At 39.5% G+C, this 16,194-nt stretch overlaps 2 protein-coding genes across 2 annotated transcripts; one reads left to right on the top strand and one right to left on the bottom strand.

The window, feature by feature from the left end:
- The first annotated feature begins 4,311 nt into the window (after positions 1-4,311).
- LOC120421014 (zinc finger protein 205-like) lies at positions 4,312-6,368 on the top strand. The gene is made up of 2 exons (XM_039584136.2): positions 4,312-4,501; positions 4,564-6,368. The coding sequence occupies exons 1-2, from the start codon at positions 4,484-4,486 to the stop codon at positions 6,337-6,339; spliced, it is 1,794 nt and encodes a 597-aa protein (XP_039440070.1). The 5' UTR covers positions 4,312-4,483; the 3' UTR covers positions 6,340-6,368.
- Positions 6,369-15,166, bottom strand: LOC120421013 (uncharacterized). Its single transcript, XM_039584135.2, has 3 exons — positions 15,017-15,166; positions 13,716-14,949; positions 6,369-7,631 (listed from the first exon to the last, which is right to left on the bottom strand). The coding sequence occupies exons 1-3, from the start codon at positions 15,160-15,162 to the stop codon at positions 6,420-6,422; spliced, it is 2,592 nt and encodes an 863-aa protein (XP_039440069.1). The 5' UTR covers positions 15,163-15,166; the 3' UTR covers positions 6,369-6,419.
- Positions 15,167-16,194: the final 1,028 nt, after the last annotated feature.

Below are 16,194 nucleotides of genomic sequence, written 5' to 3'. Positions count from 1 at the left end.
AAAAAAATCATGAAAATTCTCGATATGAAAAATTTGACTGGAGGCGCCCCTATGACTAATTTTGTTTATGAAATTTATGAAAATTTAACTGGAGGTGCCCCTACGATTTTTTTTTTTCCAATACAAATTCTCAATGTAATATTTTTACTGGAGACCCCCTAACGACTTAAAAAAATCAGGCCAATTTTCAATATGAAAAACGAATGCAGGCGCTCTTATGACTTAAAAAAAATCATACAAATTCTTATTATGAAAATTTGACCTATTACTATAAATGAAACATTTTTATGAAAATTCTCAATATGAAAATTTAACTGGAGGTGCCACTTCGACCTAATTTTTTTAAAACATATTCTTAACATTAAAAATTTGACTGGAGGCGCCCCTAAGACTTAAAAAAAATCATGCAAATTCTGGATATAAAAAATTTACTGGAAGTGCCCCTATGAATTATTTTTGTAAATACATATTCTCAATGTAAAAATATGTCTGAAGACGCCCCTACGACATTAAAGGCATATTCTCGATATGGCAACTTGGATTGAGGCGCCCTTATGACTTAAAAAAATCATACAAATTCTTATTATGAAAATTTAACTGGTGGTGCCCCTAAGACTTAAATTTTTTTAAACAAATTTTCTATATTAAAAAATTGACAGGAGGCGCCCCTACGACTTAAAAAATTATGAAAATTTTCGCTATGAAAAATTTGATGGATGCGTCCCTACGACTTAAAAAAAACATACAATTTTTTATTATGAATTGACTGGAGGCGCCCCTATGACTTAAACATTTGTATGAAAATTCTCAATATGAAAATTTAATTGGAGGCGCCATTACGACTTTAAAAAATCATACAAATTTTGTTATGAAAATTTGACTGGAGGCGACTAAAAAAAATCATGCAAATTCTCGATATGAAAAATTTGACTTGAGGCGCTTAAAAAAATCATGCAAATTCTCGATATGGAAAATGGAATGGGGCGCCCCTATGACGTAAACATTTTTATGTAAATGCTCAATTTGTAAGTTTTACTGGAGGCGCCCTTATGAGTGGGGAAAAAATTGGTTAAAATATTAAAAAAAGTTGAATAATCGGTGCCCAAAGCAGCTTAAAAATGATAAAAATATTTTAAAAATAAGATTATACTGGAACCGCTATTATGACAAAATTAAAACATTCAACAAAAAAAGTTTGAATAACGACGCCCCTCTAGTAACATAAAGACTGTTTAATAAGAGCCAAACAAGTTTTGCGCCGGTTGGCAAACTTTGTTTGACTAATTTTGAACAGTCTTTATAGCTTGAGGAGCGCTGATAGTCAAATAATTTTATTTTGTTTTTATTTTAAGAAAACGCCGCTGGTAAAATCCTATTTTCAAAATATCTTTGATCTTTTTTTATGTTGTTCTACTTTTTTCATTTTTATTTGTCATGAGGGCACCTCTAGTGAAATTTTATTTTCAAAAAGGTAGTCGAATTGTTTCATTTTTCATCATAAAGCGCAAATTTTTATAATTTTTATGCTGCCTAAGCTAACTTTTTTTGATTATTTTTTTTACGTGTTGTGAAACTTTCTTTGAAATCTTATTTTCAAAATATTTTCATCATTTCTATGGTGCTTCAGGCGTTGATAGTATTTTTTTAATATGTTAATTATTTTATCATTTTTTAAATTTTGTTTATGAGAGAGGTGCCTTTTCGGAACATTTTCTGGGGTAAATCGACATATATCTTTGTTTCCTGTAGCAACTTTGTTACTTTTTATCGATTTTCTAGGACGTTTCTTCGGAAAAGTTAAGGAATCGATAGAAATATATTCAAAATTATCTTTTTTCATTTTTTATACTCAAAAAGTCTGTTACAAATGTTTGACCCAAAAATGAAGTTTCTTATCTAATTTTTCAGATTTTCAGAAAATTCCGTCCAAAGATACAAAATTTCATACATACCCATTCCAGCCCTCAAAATTGTATGGAGACAATTTTTCAATCAATTTTCGACCTTTAAAAAGCATTGGAAAGAAGAACTCTTAAAATTCGAATTTTTTTTAGGGTTGAACGTGTGACTTGTTTTATGTGACTTTACCAATGTTTTAAAAAATGTTTGTTTTTTTTGGCTGTGTTTTTCACTAATTTTTTCTGTATTTTTTTTCTATTGTCTCAGACTATACCTCTAAGCATTTTTTAACAATTTAAATGATAATGGCTTGTTCTAGTGTAAAAAAAAATGAAAAACATACACAAAAATAAAGAAAAAATGGCTGTAAAAAACATGACAAATTAGGTGCTAGAATAGGCTAAATACTACCAAAAACAAATATCAACTAAACAAGATAAATGCAAATATAAAAACTAAAAATGAAACAAAAACAACATAAAACAAGAGAAGTAAAGATTTTCGTAGAACAAAAGTTGCTCAAAATGACAAGGGATAAATTTAAAAAATCGAAAAAATTGGGCAGCAAAGGGTTAACACTTAGAAAAATCAAGTTCATCGATTTGATTTCTTTGAGATTGTGTATCTCAGAAACAAATTGCTCGATTTGAAAGTTTCAGAGAGAAAATTGTACAAAATTTTCTTGGCTCTTCAAAAATATTTGTAGGGGTACTTTAAATTCCAGAAGTATTATTTTAAAATGAAAAGAAACCAAAATAAATTGAAAATGCAGTCCTAAAATTAGCTTTAACCTGAAAACGGTACATTTTGTTAACAAAATTGCTTCAACCATTTTGTCCACTTTTTCGTTTTTTTCTTCTTCAAAAAAATCATATCTCCTAAACCACATTTTGGGCCATCACTAAAGCTCCGAAGATGTCTTTTTTAGTCCCCTAAAACATAAAAAATCGTATTTTTTGCTTTGCCCAAGACACCAAATCGATCAGAAAATCCCTTGTCAAGATATAGAAATTCATTCATTTGCATATAAATTTAATATGACCAGCCCCCAGAATTGTATGGACATTTGTATAGAAAAAATAATGATGCAAAATTGCTTCTTTTGATATAGAGAATGCATGGTGCATGGCAAAGTTTCATCCAAATCAAAAAAATGAAAAGTTAAAAATCTGTGAAAAAAATTGCGGAATCGTAGAAAACTACTTTTAATATTAAAAAAAGAAAACTTATGAAAACTTGTTTTGAACAATTACTACTACACTTCTTCACTAAAACCCCGTTTTACGCTCCACAAGTGAACGGCCCATCCCTCTTCCGATTTACGCCAAAACTCTTATTTGCGCAAAAATCTCAAATTCGCTCAAACTCCGAATTAACGCCCCCCTTTCATGGCGCTATTCAACACGATTTGCAGTGCCAATTCAAAAAGTGTAGTCTCCTGTTGCACCAATTGAGTTTAAAGATTGACTGTTAGCGCCCTTTCGCAATCTAAACAAGCACCCCGTGCGCCCCTTTCGAGAAAACCCTCCCCTTTCAAAAATCCTGTGCACGGCCCTGGACCAGACTCATCACAAACGGCCACCACCGCATGCCTTGAACGTTCTGCATCCTTAGTGAGTTACGCTTATCTTTGTCTCGATCGTTCCGGATAGTGGGTGATCAGCCTTATGGTACGTTCATTTGAAGAGCCGGTGCGGCACTGAGTGCCGCACTCGTCGGTGTCAGTTTTGGTTCAATCGAACGTCATTTGTCAGTGCGCGTGAAACTCGCATGAAACTGAAAAAATATCGAGTGCGGCACTAGAGTTTCAGTTCCAAGATGGCGGTGAAACTCGTGCGGAACTAGCGCGAGTTTCTTCAAAGAAACACTTTGACAGCTCTGAGTGCGGCACTCAGTGTGGCACTAGCCATCAAACGAACGTACCATTAGTGTCTCGTGGAGCTGCCACATGCCGGGATGAGCTGGACATAACGAACAGCGGCCCTGACGATGGAAAAATGCTAAGAGGAATGCTCTTAAGAAAAATGCAGTGCGATTCAAACAATAACAGAAAATATTTGACATTTTTTTCCCCATCGCAACCCCAAGTTTACTTTGATTTGTTTGGCGGGATGATACCAACCCACATGCCAAACGGCGGGATATAAAAGTCATTGTTTTTGTTTTTGACATTAGTTTACATAAAGAATAGAGGAGAAAAGCAACTCGCGACAAAATTTTGAGGCTAGGAATTTTGACAGGTATGATTTTCATAAAGTATTCGCCTCCTTTTCTCTCCCACAAAAAAACTGGGGACAATGTAGCTGTCAAACTAGGCCAAAATGTTAAAGTCACTTTCAAAATGAACTTTGAGTGATTTGATTTCATTTCTGACGTCACGATTTTCTCCTCTATTCCAAAAGTGTTAAAACGAAATGATGGTTTTGAGTTATTACAGGTGAGTGTATAATGCAACATTCTCAAGAGAAGTTTGAGCAGATTTTTCAAAACGTGTATTAGATTTGTCAAAATTTGGTAAATAGATAAATAAAAATAATCAGCTGTTGAGATATTTGAAAACAAAAACGCAACTTTAAAATAAAAAATGGACAGTCTTCATCAGGTAAAATTGCAATTAAAGTATACATTTTGTCCCCCAAATTACGCAAAACTCTTCTGCTACAGCCGCTGAACATAACCGAATACAACAACCTCATCACCAACATCATCGAATCGGCCGTCGATGAGCTGATCCTGAAGCGTGAAAGCGCGGGATGTTCCCTGACGGCCGCGGAACCATTTCTGTTTCACATCTGCCGACTGTGCGCCCGCGAGCAACCCCAGCTGCTGGACCTGTCCGAGCTGCACCTGGTACTGCTCGGAGAGCTGGCCATCGCGGGGATCGACGTGAGCGCCGGATGTACGAAGATCTGCGCAGCTTGTGCGGAGTTCTTGGGCCGCATCCGGGAGTTCCGGTGCCGGTGCGAGGAGGCCCAAAAACGGATCGGTGCGTTGCTGGCCGAGCGGAGCGTGCTTTCGGAGTTTTTGAACTTGGACTTTGGCAAGCCGGATGATGGTGGTGGGTATGGTGCGGGGGGATTTAGTCCTCCGCCGGATGTGGCGGTTGAGATAGGGGGTGATGTCGTGCCGGAGTTGCCACTGGTGGAGGATTTTGGGGTGAGTGCTGATTCTTCGTCTTCGAGTGGGGAGGAGGAACGGGTTGAGCCGCAGCCTGTTGTTGCTCGAGCGGAACCGGTGAAGAAGGTTTCTGTGGAGCAGAAAGTGCCTGCAGAACGAAAAAAGTCGCGGATGGTGAGCGATTCTCGTCGACAGGTAGTCAACGGGAAGCTGCAGTGGGTGTGTTTGGACTGCGAGCGAACGTTCGAGAGTTGTACGAAGCTGAAGAAGCACCGCCAGACGTGCGAGCTGGTTGGAACTGAAAACTCCAAACGGATGGGACCATTCACGTGCGAAATCTGCGGACAAACGTTGCCGACGTTGATGGGGCTGCGAGTTCACGTGCACAAGCATAGTAAAGCTGGCGAGAAGGAGGGGAAGAAGGATCTGGAGAAGGCAGGTGCTGCGGGTCCTAAGTCTACGGTTTGTCACATTTGTGGAAAGTCGTTTAGTGGGACGGGATCGTTGCGCGATTTGCGTTCGCATTTGGTGTTCCACGGACAGGAGAAACGGATTGAGTGTCAGATTTGTAACAAAAAGTTTCACAAGCTGTTTCGTTTGAAAGACCACATGAACTGCCACAGTAACGAGCGGAGATATAGCTGCCAAGTGTGTGGGAAGGCCTTCTTCACCAAAGCGATCCTGTACAAGCACACCCGCACCCATGACCAGAGCTTCCGAAAGCATCATTGTACAATGTGCTCGATGCGTTTTGAGCATCCTTATCAACTCCGAGCCCACGTTATGATCCACACTTCGGAATATCCGTACGGTTGCAAACTCTGCCAGAGTAAGTTCCGTTTTTCGTGGGACCTGAAGAAACATTACGCCAAAGTGCATCCTCCAGCAGCTCCAGAAGAACAACCACCTTCACCGCTACTCCCCACGCCCATTCCACCGATCCCAGAGGACACCCATCTTACACTTCCACCTCTGGTCGAAGAAGTCTTCTCCCAACCAATGCTCCACCATCCACTGGATCCGGTAGCGGTCGGACTGCTGGACGAAGACCACCATCAACACCACCACAGCCACCTGCACGACCACGATCATGATCTGTCGGTGATGCTGGCGGACATTCCACCGCACACCCAGCCCGAACTGATCGGACCGTCGGTGGCGGCCATCCAGCCCGTCGTGACCGAGCATCCGTTCGACACGGAAACTCTACTGCTGGAGGAGGCCTCGCGGGAGTTTACCGCCGATTGCTTCCCGAATCCGGACGCGCTGGACGGCAGCCACACGGCGCCGGACGATGATTTTTATACGTTTATGGAGTGTTGAATAAATTTTAAGGTTTTCTACAAAACTCATTATTTGTTTTTAATTAACTTTATTCGTGCCCTGAACAAACAGCTCTTAACCTAAAACCAATCGGCACTTTCCCGACTGTCGGAATCGCTGTAACTGCGCTTCTCCTCCTTCACCACCGATGCCGTCCCCCCGTCACCATCCACATCGACAAACCGCCTTGGGCCGTCGTGTCTGTGCTCGAACCGGTCGGCATCAAAGACCCTTCCGTCGGCCCGGTTCTGGTAAAGCGTGGCCCGACAACGCGCCGACTGGAAGCAGCGCCAAACGCGCCACCCGTACTTGTGGTTGTAAAAGTGACAATACCGAGAATCTTTATACTTGAGCACTTCGCTGCCGTCGCCGTTCAGGTCCATCTTAAAGTCGGTCGTTCCATCGTCTTCCAGCATCACTTGGTGACGTTCTTTTTCCGGCTTCACTGGACCATGGTTGTGTTGCTCTGGGTTCACCCGCACGGAAGTAAAGTCCCCATTCGCCGTGAACGTACCCATGCAGCCGTTTGAGTTCTCAACGCAGCGATAGTAAAGCGTCTGGTTGTCCCGCCGGCACTGTCGTTTGTACTCGTAGTTTTGGTACCACTTGAAGATGGACGCGTGCCGCTCGACAATCTTCGTCTGAATCACGTAATCAAAGTCTTCCAGAGGTCTCGCCTTGTCCGGCAGCGGGTGAGTGTGCTCGTTGACGCTCGTAAACTTGACCAGCATCCCACCGGGTGTCAAATAGACATAAGCTCCACACTGCTCCTCCAAACACCGACAGGCCTTTGTTCCGTCCACTTTGGTGTTCATCACCGTGTACCGCAACCCCTCAAACAGTATAAAGTCCGTCCCCAGCGCATTCCTTCCAATGTCGTACTCAAACGACTCCACCGGCAACGTGCCCTTTCTTCCCTCGACGATCGTCAGCCCCTCCTCCAACTTGTACTCCCCAACTCCATGGCTGTGGGCAAACTTAACCTGCTGCCGGTTTGCCACCACCAAATCACCGTCCGCCACATAAATCAACGTGGGACAGTTATGCTGCTTGCGCAAATAGCAATGCCACAGCAAACACTTGCCGTCAATCTTCCTCCCACTGTACACGTAATAGTGGCCCTCGTAGTGAATCACCTGCTGCGTTTTGCGGTACGAAATGTCGAACGATTCCTCCGGCGAAATGGTGCTGCCGCTGTACAGCCGGATCTTTTGGCCCGTTTCCGGCGGTGGGTAGAAGACGATCGCGCGGCACGTCGTCACGATGCAGCCAAACACGCGCGTTCCGTCGGCCTAAAATAATAAAATTTCTAATCAGGCTTTTCCGGTCGATAAAATGCCGAAAATATCTCTTGTGTACACTAAATCCCCCATGTGCGCTCTTTTTGTGGGGGCGCACACCGGGGGAGAGCGCAATTCGGGGGAGCGTTATTTCGGGGTTTGAGCGCAAATCGGGGGAGCGTTATTGCGGGGTTTTGGCGTAAAATGGGGTTTTCTTTTTTAATGTACTTTATTTACATATAAATGAAATATTTATATAAGGGGTCATCCACAAAACACGGGTAAGGGACCATCCACAAATCTGGGTATCCAAGAACTCCCGGAAGTCATGCCCTAGATATCTACTTGATCAACGGGGGTCTATATGGGTGTATTAACCATCGGTATAGCTTCCGGTAGCTTCAGTGAACCACGATGGATACCCTTCGCCTCCAGGAACTCCCGGAAGTTATGCAGGTCATGACTTCCAGGAGTTCCTGGACGACCTATAACAATCCAACGTACCTCAGAGTATCCATCGTGGTTCACTGAAGCTACCTGAAGATATACCGATGGTTAATATACCAATATAGACCCCCGTTGATCAGGTAGATCATCAGGTCATAACTCCCGGGAGTTCCTGGAGTGGTTTACTGAAGCTACCTGAAGCTATACCGATGGTTAGTACACCCATATAGACCCCCGTCGATCAGGTAGATCACCAGGTCATAACTCCCGGGAGTTCCTGGAGGACCCATAACAATCCAACATGGTGAATGGTATCCATTGTGGTTCACTGAAGCTACCTGAAGCTATACCGATGGTTAATAAACCAATATAGACCCCCGTTGATCAGGTAGATCATCAGGTCATAACTCCCTGGAGTTCCTGGAGGACCCATAACAATCCAACGTACCCCAGAGTATCCATTGTGGTTTACTTGAAGCTACCTAAAACATAAAACATACCTGAAGCTATACCGATGGTTAATACACCCATATAGGATGGCCCCTTATCCGTGTTTTGTGGATGACCCCTTATACAAATGTTTCATTTATATGTTAATGAAGTACATTTAAAAAGAAAACTCCATTTTACGCCAAAACCCCGCAATAACGCTCCCCCGATTCGGGGGGCGCAAAACGGGGGAGGAGCAATCGGGGGGAGCGTATTTAGGGGATTTAGTGTATCATCAAAATCAATAGTCATGCAAAAATGTATTTTTTTATAATTCAAAGCTTCTTCTTTTCTAAATCCAAAAAAAATATATTTTATTTTAATTTTCTTGAATAAAAAAAGAACATATTTTTTTAACCTTTAATTTACTTGTTTTGAATTTCTTAAATTTTTCATTGATTTTTTTTAAGTTTGCAAACATGACAAAAAACTTCCAAATTTTTCTTCAAGGTTTTTTTTTAACTTTGATCTTTTTTTATTTTCATCTTTTGATTATTTTATTTTCTTTTTTGAGACTTTTAAATGTTTGTTTTGATTGCTTCTTTTTATTTTTAATATTTTTTTAAGATTGCTAAAATTCTGAATGCTTTGGACTTTAGGAATGTATCGTTTTTTCAATTTGTTAAATATTATGAATTTTGAAATTTTTGTTTGTATTTTTTTTAATTTACATTTTTTTTAATTTAAATTCCCAAATTCTTAAATTCTAAAGTTCTAAAATTCTAAAATTCCTAAATTCCCAGATTCCTAAAATCTTAAATTCTAAAATACTAAAATACTAAAATTGTAAAATTCTTAAATTTTTAAAATCTTAAATTCTTAAATATTTAAATTCTAAAATTCTTAATTTTTTAAATTCTTAAATCCTTAAATTCTTTTTTTTCAATTCAATTCGGTTTTATTGGTGAATTATCAATATACAATAAGTTCTTTTGGAATACATAACAGAGTTTTGGAGTTCCTTTCAGCTGTGTGTTACATCATAATCCATTTTGGAACAATTGTTGCTTGTAGTTAAGGGGTTGCCGAAAGTAAGAAAAAGATAAGAAAAAAAACTTACTAAAATTGCAAGGGAAAAGGGATAGAAATAGAGAAAGCTTAAAACTAGATCACAATTTTTTATCCTTTATAGATGTCCTTAATCATCAGCTCCCCGAGGGCCAGAAATTGCTCCGCCTTGTTACGGCAGGTCCGAAACCGCGTCATCATCTCCCCCGCGAGAGCAAAGAACTCCGGCAGGGTAAAGAGATCTTCCCCGGTGACTCCTTGCTGGGTCGCATCGCCGCTACCGGCAGCGACCACGCTTGCAAACGACCGCCCCCATCCATGAGGGAACGCTGGGTTGTCCGCTGGAACCGTGCGCTGGCCAGCTGCAGGAACGGCTGCGCTCGTACTTCGCTGAGGAGGATGGGACGCTGCTGCTTTCTTCTTCCTCTTTTCCTGCTCCTCGAGGTAGGACTTGCGCGCGACGCATCCGCGGTAATTACCGGTATGGTTACCGCCGCAGTTCGCGCACTTTACGCGCGGCTTGGTTTGTTCTGCGTTTTCCCCCAAGTTCGCCTTTCGTGGCAGTGCGCACACCTCCGAGAGGTGTGACTCACCGCACTTCACGCAGCGGGGCCGGAGGTTGCAGTTCCGCGAGCCGTGGCCGAATTTCTGGCATCGGTGACATTTCGCTGCGTCCGTTGGATTTTTTGAGTAAAACCGCCAGTTTACCCAAAAACCGTCCAACGCCTTAGTCCGCCGCAGGTCTTGAAGTTTGACGGTGCCGCGATCGAAGTACAACAGGTACAGTGTGTGTGTACCTGTGACGGTTGTCTTCCGCGAGAGGACTTTTATGTCTCGCGGCGTTATTTCGACACCCGAGAGGTGCTCCTTGAGGACGGAGGTCGGGCGGTCTTGGTACCCCTGCAAGACGATCTTAACAGCGGTCTTCTGCACGGGGTCGAATGTGTAGAAATTGAAGTTTTTACGCTTCAATTTCTCCACAACCAGGTCGAAGTTCTTTTGGTCAAATGTGAACACTTGCACTGACGATTTACCTATTTTGAGGCAGTACACGAGGCCTTCCAGCTGCTCGTCAACATCGTCCGCCAACGTGTCCAAAACAAAAATTGGTGGTGGTCGTCGTTCCTTTGGAGTAATTCCTTTTTTGGCGAAATCACTTTCTTCCGTGCACGACCATCGTCGTCGTCGTCGTCGGTAGTGCTACCGTCGGTGTTGTTGTTGTTGCTTTCCTCGTCACTCAGTCTCGCGAACGGTGGGAATGTTGGCGGATGTTGAAGCGCCATCGGTCGACGGATTGCCGGAAGTAGCTGAACGGAGCCTTATAGGGCTGCGATCCTGGACGCGGTAATTAGCGTGTAATAATTTCGGGTCGAATCCTTTGGCGCACACACTCCCCGGCGCGATGGCGGACGACGCGGCGTTGGTTTGTTTACCTTTTTGCACACGGCCGGTTGACGAACTTCGCGGGTTTTTCGAGGCCGCACTCGAACTGCCACGGCCACGGCCGGCCCTTGGCATGCTGGTGGAGCAAACTCGCGGCTAATCACGGTAAATTACGGCGAAAAATTTCGAAAAAACGATGGAGCACTGAGCACTTGACTGCTGCTTGCACTCGTGCGTACACGGAGGTCCTTAAATTCTTAAATTCTTATATTCTTATATTCTTAAATTCTTATATTCTTAAATTCTTAAATTCTTAAATTCTTAAATTCTTAAATTCTTAAATTCTTAAATTCTTAAATTCTTAAATTCTTAAATTCTTAAATTCTTAAATTCTTAAATTCTTAAATTCTTAAATTCTTAAATTCTTAAATTCTTAAATTCTTAAATTCTTAAATTCTTAAATTCTTAAATTCTTAAATTCTTAAATTCTTAAATTCTTAAATTCTTAAATTCTTAAATTCTTAAATTCTTAAATTCTTAACTTCGTAAATTCTTAAATTCTTAAATTCTTAAATTCCTAAATTCTTAAATTCTTAAATTCTTAAATTCTTAAATTCTTAAATTCTTAAATTCTTAAATTCTTAAATTCTTAAATTCTTAAATTCTTAAATTCTTAAATTCTTAAATTCTTAAATTCTTAAATTCTTAAATTCTTAAATTCTTAAATTCTTAAATTCTTAAATTCTTAAATTCTTAAATTCTTAAATTCTTAAATTCTTAAATTCTTAAATTCTTAAATTCTTAAATTCTTAAATTCTTAAATTCTTAAATTCTTAAATTCTTAAATTCTTAAATTCTTAAATTCTTAAATTCTTAAATTCTTAAATTCTTAAATTCTTAAATTCTTAAATTCTTAAATTCTTAAATTCTTAAATTCTTAAATTCTTAAATTCTTAAATTCTTAAATTCTTAAATTCTTAAATTCTTAAATTCTTAAATTCTTAAATTCTTAAATTCTTAAATTCTTAAATTCTTAAATTCTTAAATTCTTAAATTCTTAAATTCTTAAATTCTTAAACTCTTAAATTTTTAAATCTTAAATTCTTAAATTCCTAAGTTCTTAAATTGTTAAATTGTTAAATTTTTTAATTCTTAAATTCTAAAACTCTTAAATTTTTAAATTCTTAAATTTTAAATTCTTAAATTTTAAATTCTTAAATTTTTAAATTCTTAGATTATTAAATTCTTAAATTCCCTAATTCCTAAATTCTTAAATTCTTGAAATCTTAAATACTTATGTTCTTAAATTTTTAATTTTTTTATATTGTTAAATAATTAAATAATTAAATTCTTAAATAGGGTCTTTAAGCCCTATTTACATTTTAATGTACATCGGCAAAAACACGATTAAAAACCATTTCTGATCACTTTTTTTTTTTTCATTTCAATACAAAAAAATATATTGACAAGACAACATGTTTTCGATGGATCAACTATAGTCCCCTTGGAACGAGTTGTCAAGGAGGACCTTTTCTGTCAAGAAGGGCCGCTATGTTAATTTTTAAACAATGATTTAAACATCTATTTTAAATCCTTTGCGGTCGTACAAAGGGCTATTATACACAGAAAAGAAGCTTTATCGTTATGAACAATAATATCACAAGTTTAAACTTTATTTTAGGGCCCAATTCTTAAATTCTTAAATTTTGAAAATTCCAAAATTCCAAAATTCTGAGATTCTTATAAATATCATAGATTCTCAAATTTTTAAATTTTTAAATTCTCAATTTTTTAAGATTCTTAAATTCATAGATTCCAAAATTCTTGAATTTATAGATTCTTAAATTCTTAGATTAATAGATTCTTAAATCGATAGATTCTTAAATTCTTAAATTATGTATTATTTAATTAATAGGTTCTTAAATTATTTAATTTTTATCCGCAGCCATTTTTACCACCATAAGATATTTTTGGAGCTTTTTGGACTCTCCTTCTATGTAAGCATCCCGAACTTTAAGAAAAATAGAAGTTTTATGATTTGTTTATCCGGAGTGAAAGTTTGGCAAGGACTTCGGATAATCGAGTACGAACTGTATTTATTTTTTTCAAAACCCTAGATTTTCGAAATTTAGAGTTTAAAGTTGTTTTTTGAATTTTTAAATTTGTTAGTTTATGTAATTCTAAGTTCCCAAATTTTAAAATTTTAGGTTTTCTGTATTTTTTTCTATTGAATTTTCAAGAAAATTTTGAATTTGCTTTATTTTTATTTTTTAAATACTTTAATTTCTTATTTTTTTTAAATAAAAATGCTGCGTTCTTGAATTTTACATTTCAAAATTCTAATATTTTTATATTTATATTTATATTTATAGATATTTGTAGTCCAGACTCGATTATTCGAAGGCCTTGGCAAAATTTCACTTCGAAGAATCAGAACTTCGGATAATCGAATCACGATTTTTTTTTTGTTTCGTTGTCTTATTTTTTATTGCGGAGGTTTAGTATGATCCTTAAACTACTCTATAAAAAGTAATTTAGAATTTTTAAATCCTAGTTGGCAGATATGAAATATTAAAAAAATGTTTTTTTTTATTTTAGGGCAAGAAAAAAAGTAACAAAATAAAAATAAAAACGAAAAAAAAATTGTGAGGTGGCTTGAAAGCCTCAACAGAAATGGACATATTTTTTATTCTGCTGTTTGTAAAGCCAACTTCTTGAGTCGTGCGGATTGGCCCTAACCACAAAGCTACGAAAAATTAGAGAGCTCACCTTCTCCACCAACTGATGGTGCTTGTGATCCCCGTACAGCAGGATCTCCTCCCCGGAAGGCAGCTTCTCCAAGCTGTAGCAGTGTCGGCGACGACCCGCTTGCAGCACTTCCCGCTCGGGAAGATCCTCACTGTACAGGCGTTGCTCTTCCTCTGCAATACTTTCAATCTTCACCGCCACCAGCTTCTCGTAGTTTTCCTCCGGGTGGTTGTGTTTCATGAACCTGTTCTTCCAGAAGATGCTTCCCTTGATCACACTCCGAGTGTAAATCTGAGCGCTGCAATCGTGTTCGATGCATTGCCACCCATAATGAACTTCATCCGCGCTGCGGCTGCGATAGTGGCGAAATTTGAAGTACCGGAAACCGCGGAACGATATGTTGACGGTACCGTGACCGGCGTTGTACACCTGGAAGTCTGTGGCACTGTGGACGGTCAACGAACCGCGGTGGTCTAACGAGTCATCCTGACCTTTCTTTATCTTACGTCGCTTCCCGGAAGTGGTAGATTTGTTCTGCGCAGTCCCTGCAGGGTTGCTTCGTCTACGGTTCGGAGGAGACGGCTTAAAGCTTGCATCGGAATCGACGGCATCTTCTTCGAACTCGGGCTCCGACTCCGAGGGGACCACATTAGTCGCCTTACGACCCTTGTTAATCTTCACTGTTAGTGGCGTTGCCACAATCATGGTTTCCTCTTCCTCCGATTCATCTTTTTCTTGTTTCACCGCTTTGCGACCTTTGGTGCGCTTTTTCGGCGGCGATGCCCCCGAGGAAAATCTAGCCGGACGGACCGACCTTCGCTGTGGTCGCTTGCCGCTTTCCTGCTCACTCCCGGAATCACTGTCGATCGCAGCCAAAAACGGATCAACATCATCCTCACTTTCTTGCTTCTCCAGCTTAGGTTGGCTCAACTCTACCAGCAGCTCAATGTCCTCCTTTTCAGGAGCCTTCGTTTTTCCGCCGCGGGCCTCAACCAGCAGCAGGTTGTACTCGACGGTTTGCAGCTGCCACTTGCTAAACTCATCCAGCAGTGCGACGCAGCGCGAACAAACGCAGCAGTCCGGTTCCTCTGCGGGGTTCAACTTCACCAGGGCCAAGCTGGTGATCTGTCGGAACAGCTCACTGTTCGGGTCGTCCCCGTAAGGAAACACGCTGCGCAGCTTGAACGCCTTCACGAAGCAAAGGCGGCAGAAGTTGTCCTCCTGATTGCCGGCGGCGTACTTGGCAATGTTTTCTCTTGAATGGCGGGAGGAACGGCGTTAGTTTTAGTACGAGACATTTGGTTTTAATTTTCGGTACTTACTTCGCCGAATTCATTGCGTTTACGTGTAGAATTTGTGATTTTACATCAACTTGCTGCCAGATAAACAACGCAAACAAAAATTTGATTTGCTGCATGGGTTTGTTTTGACAGTTCGACGGCAACATTTCAAAAGGCATCATGTACATTTTGACACTTTCTGGGTTTTTGCATATTCTGAAAGTATTCCTAATAAGCTGGGTGATGAATAGAGAGAATGCGTAACGTTATTTTCGAATGATCCCACTTTGTTTACATCTACAAAGTAGGAGGCTGTTCATGACATTTTTCTTACTGGTAAATGAGCTATTTTATTATCAGTTGTATGTGTTTTATTTTGTCTAGTTTTTGTCATTTTTGGCTGAAAATTTGTGTGTTTTCAAGTTTTTAGAGGTTTTTTTCTTTTTTATGGGTGACGAAGAACTGCGGCAGATAAATCTCTGGATAATTTTGGATTCCTGCAGCTCTTCCTGGTCTAAGGCTAGTATGGAGATCGGAAGGAAAGGGGTCAAGAAACAGCTTTACGAACAGCAGAACAAAGGAGAGGGAGCGTTTTCTTGGGGCTTTTCTTCACCCTATCTGGCTTGCTTTCGCTGCCGCTGCTGCCCATTTGAAATTTTTCTTGACCGGTTCCTTCCGATGTGCATACACCACTCTAGCGATAAAACATCGCTCATTTTACACTGAAATAAAAAAAGTACCGAATTCCTAAATTCGAGGAATTTTGACTCTTTTCTTTATTTAGTAATCGGGTTTTTTGGATTACTTAGTAAGGAAAGGAGGCAAAATTCCTAGAATTTAGGAATTTGGTACTTTTTTTTTTCAGTGTAGCGAAGCTGATCCAACAAACAGAGAAGATTATCACTAAACCAGTAGGTTTTCAAACGGAATCAAACAATGAAGGCAGCTTTTGGATAGATACAACCGCATCAACTTACTTTCATAATTATAAAAATTGACGACCGCTACTTTAACTTTCTTAAGATTTCTTGACTTCAACTCTAGGTTCCAAAAGCCACACATTTTTTATTCTTGCAGAAAAAAAATATCGATAACAATACTCTCTATACTCTCTACTTTTGGCGGACAGTAAATTGGTTCCACTTTGACAGTTCAAAATTGAGGCCGTTTTGCGAACCACTATTCAGCACCCAGCTAATAAGCTACCACAGAGTAACACA

Source organism: Culex pipiens, chromosome 1 (assembly GCF_016801865.2).
Source record: "Culex pipiens pallens isolate TS chromosome 1, TS_CPP_V2, whole genome shotgun sequence".
Classification (NCBI taxonomy): domain Eukaryota; kingdom Metazoa; phylum Arthropoda; class Insecta; order Diptera; family Culicidae; genus Culex; species Culex pipiens.
Note: the sequence above shows the minus strand (reverse complement) of the source record. Positions and strands in the feature narration are given on the sequence as shown.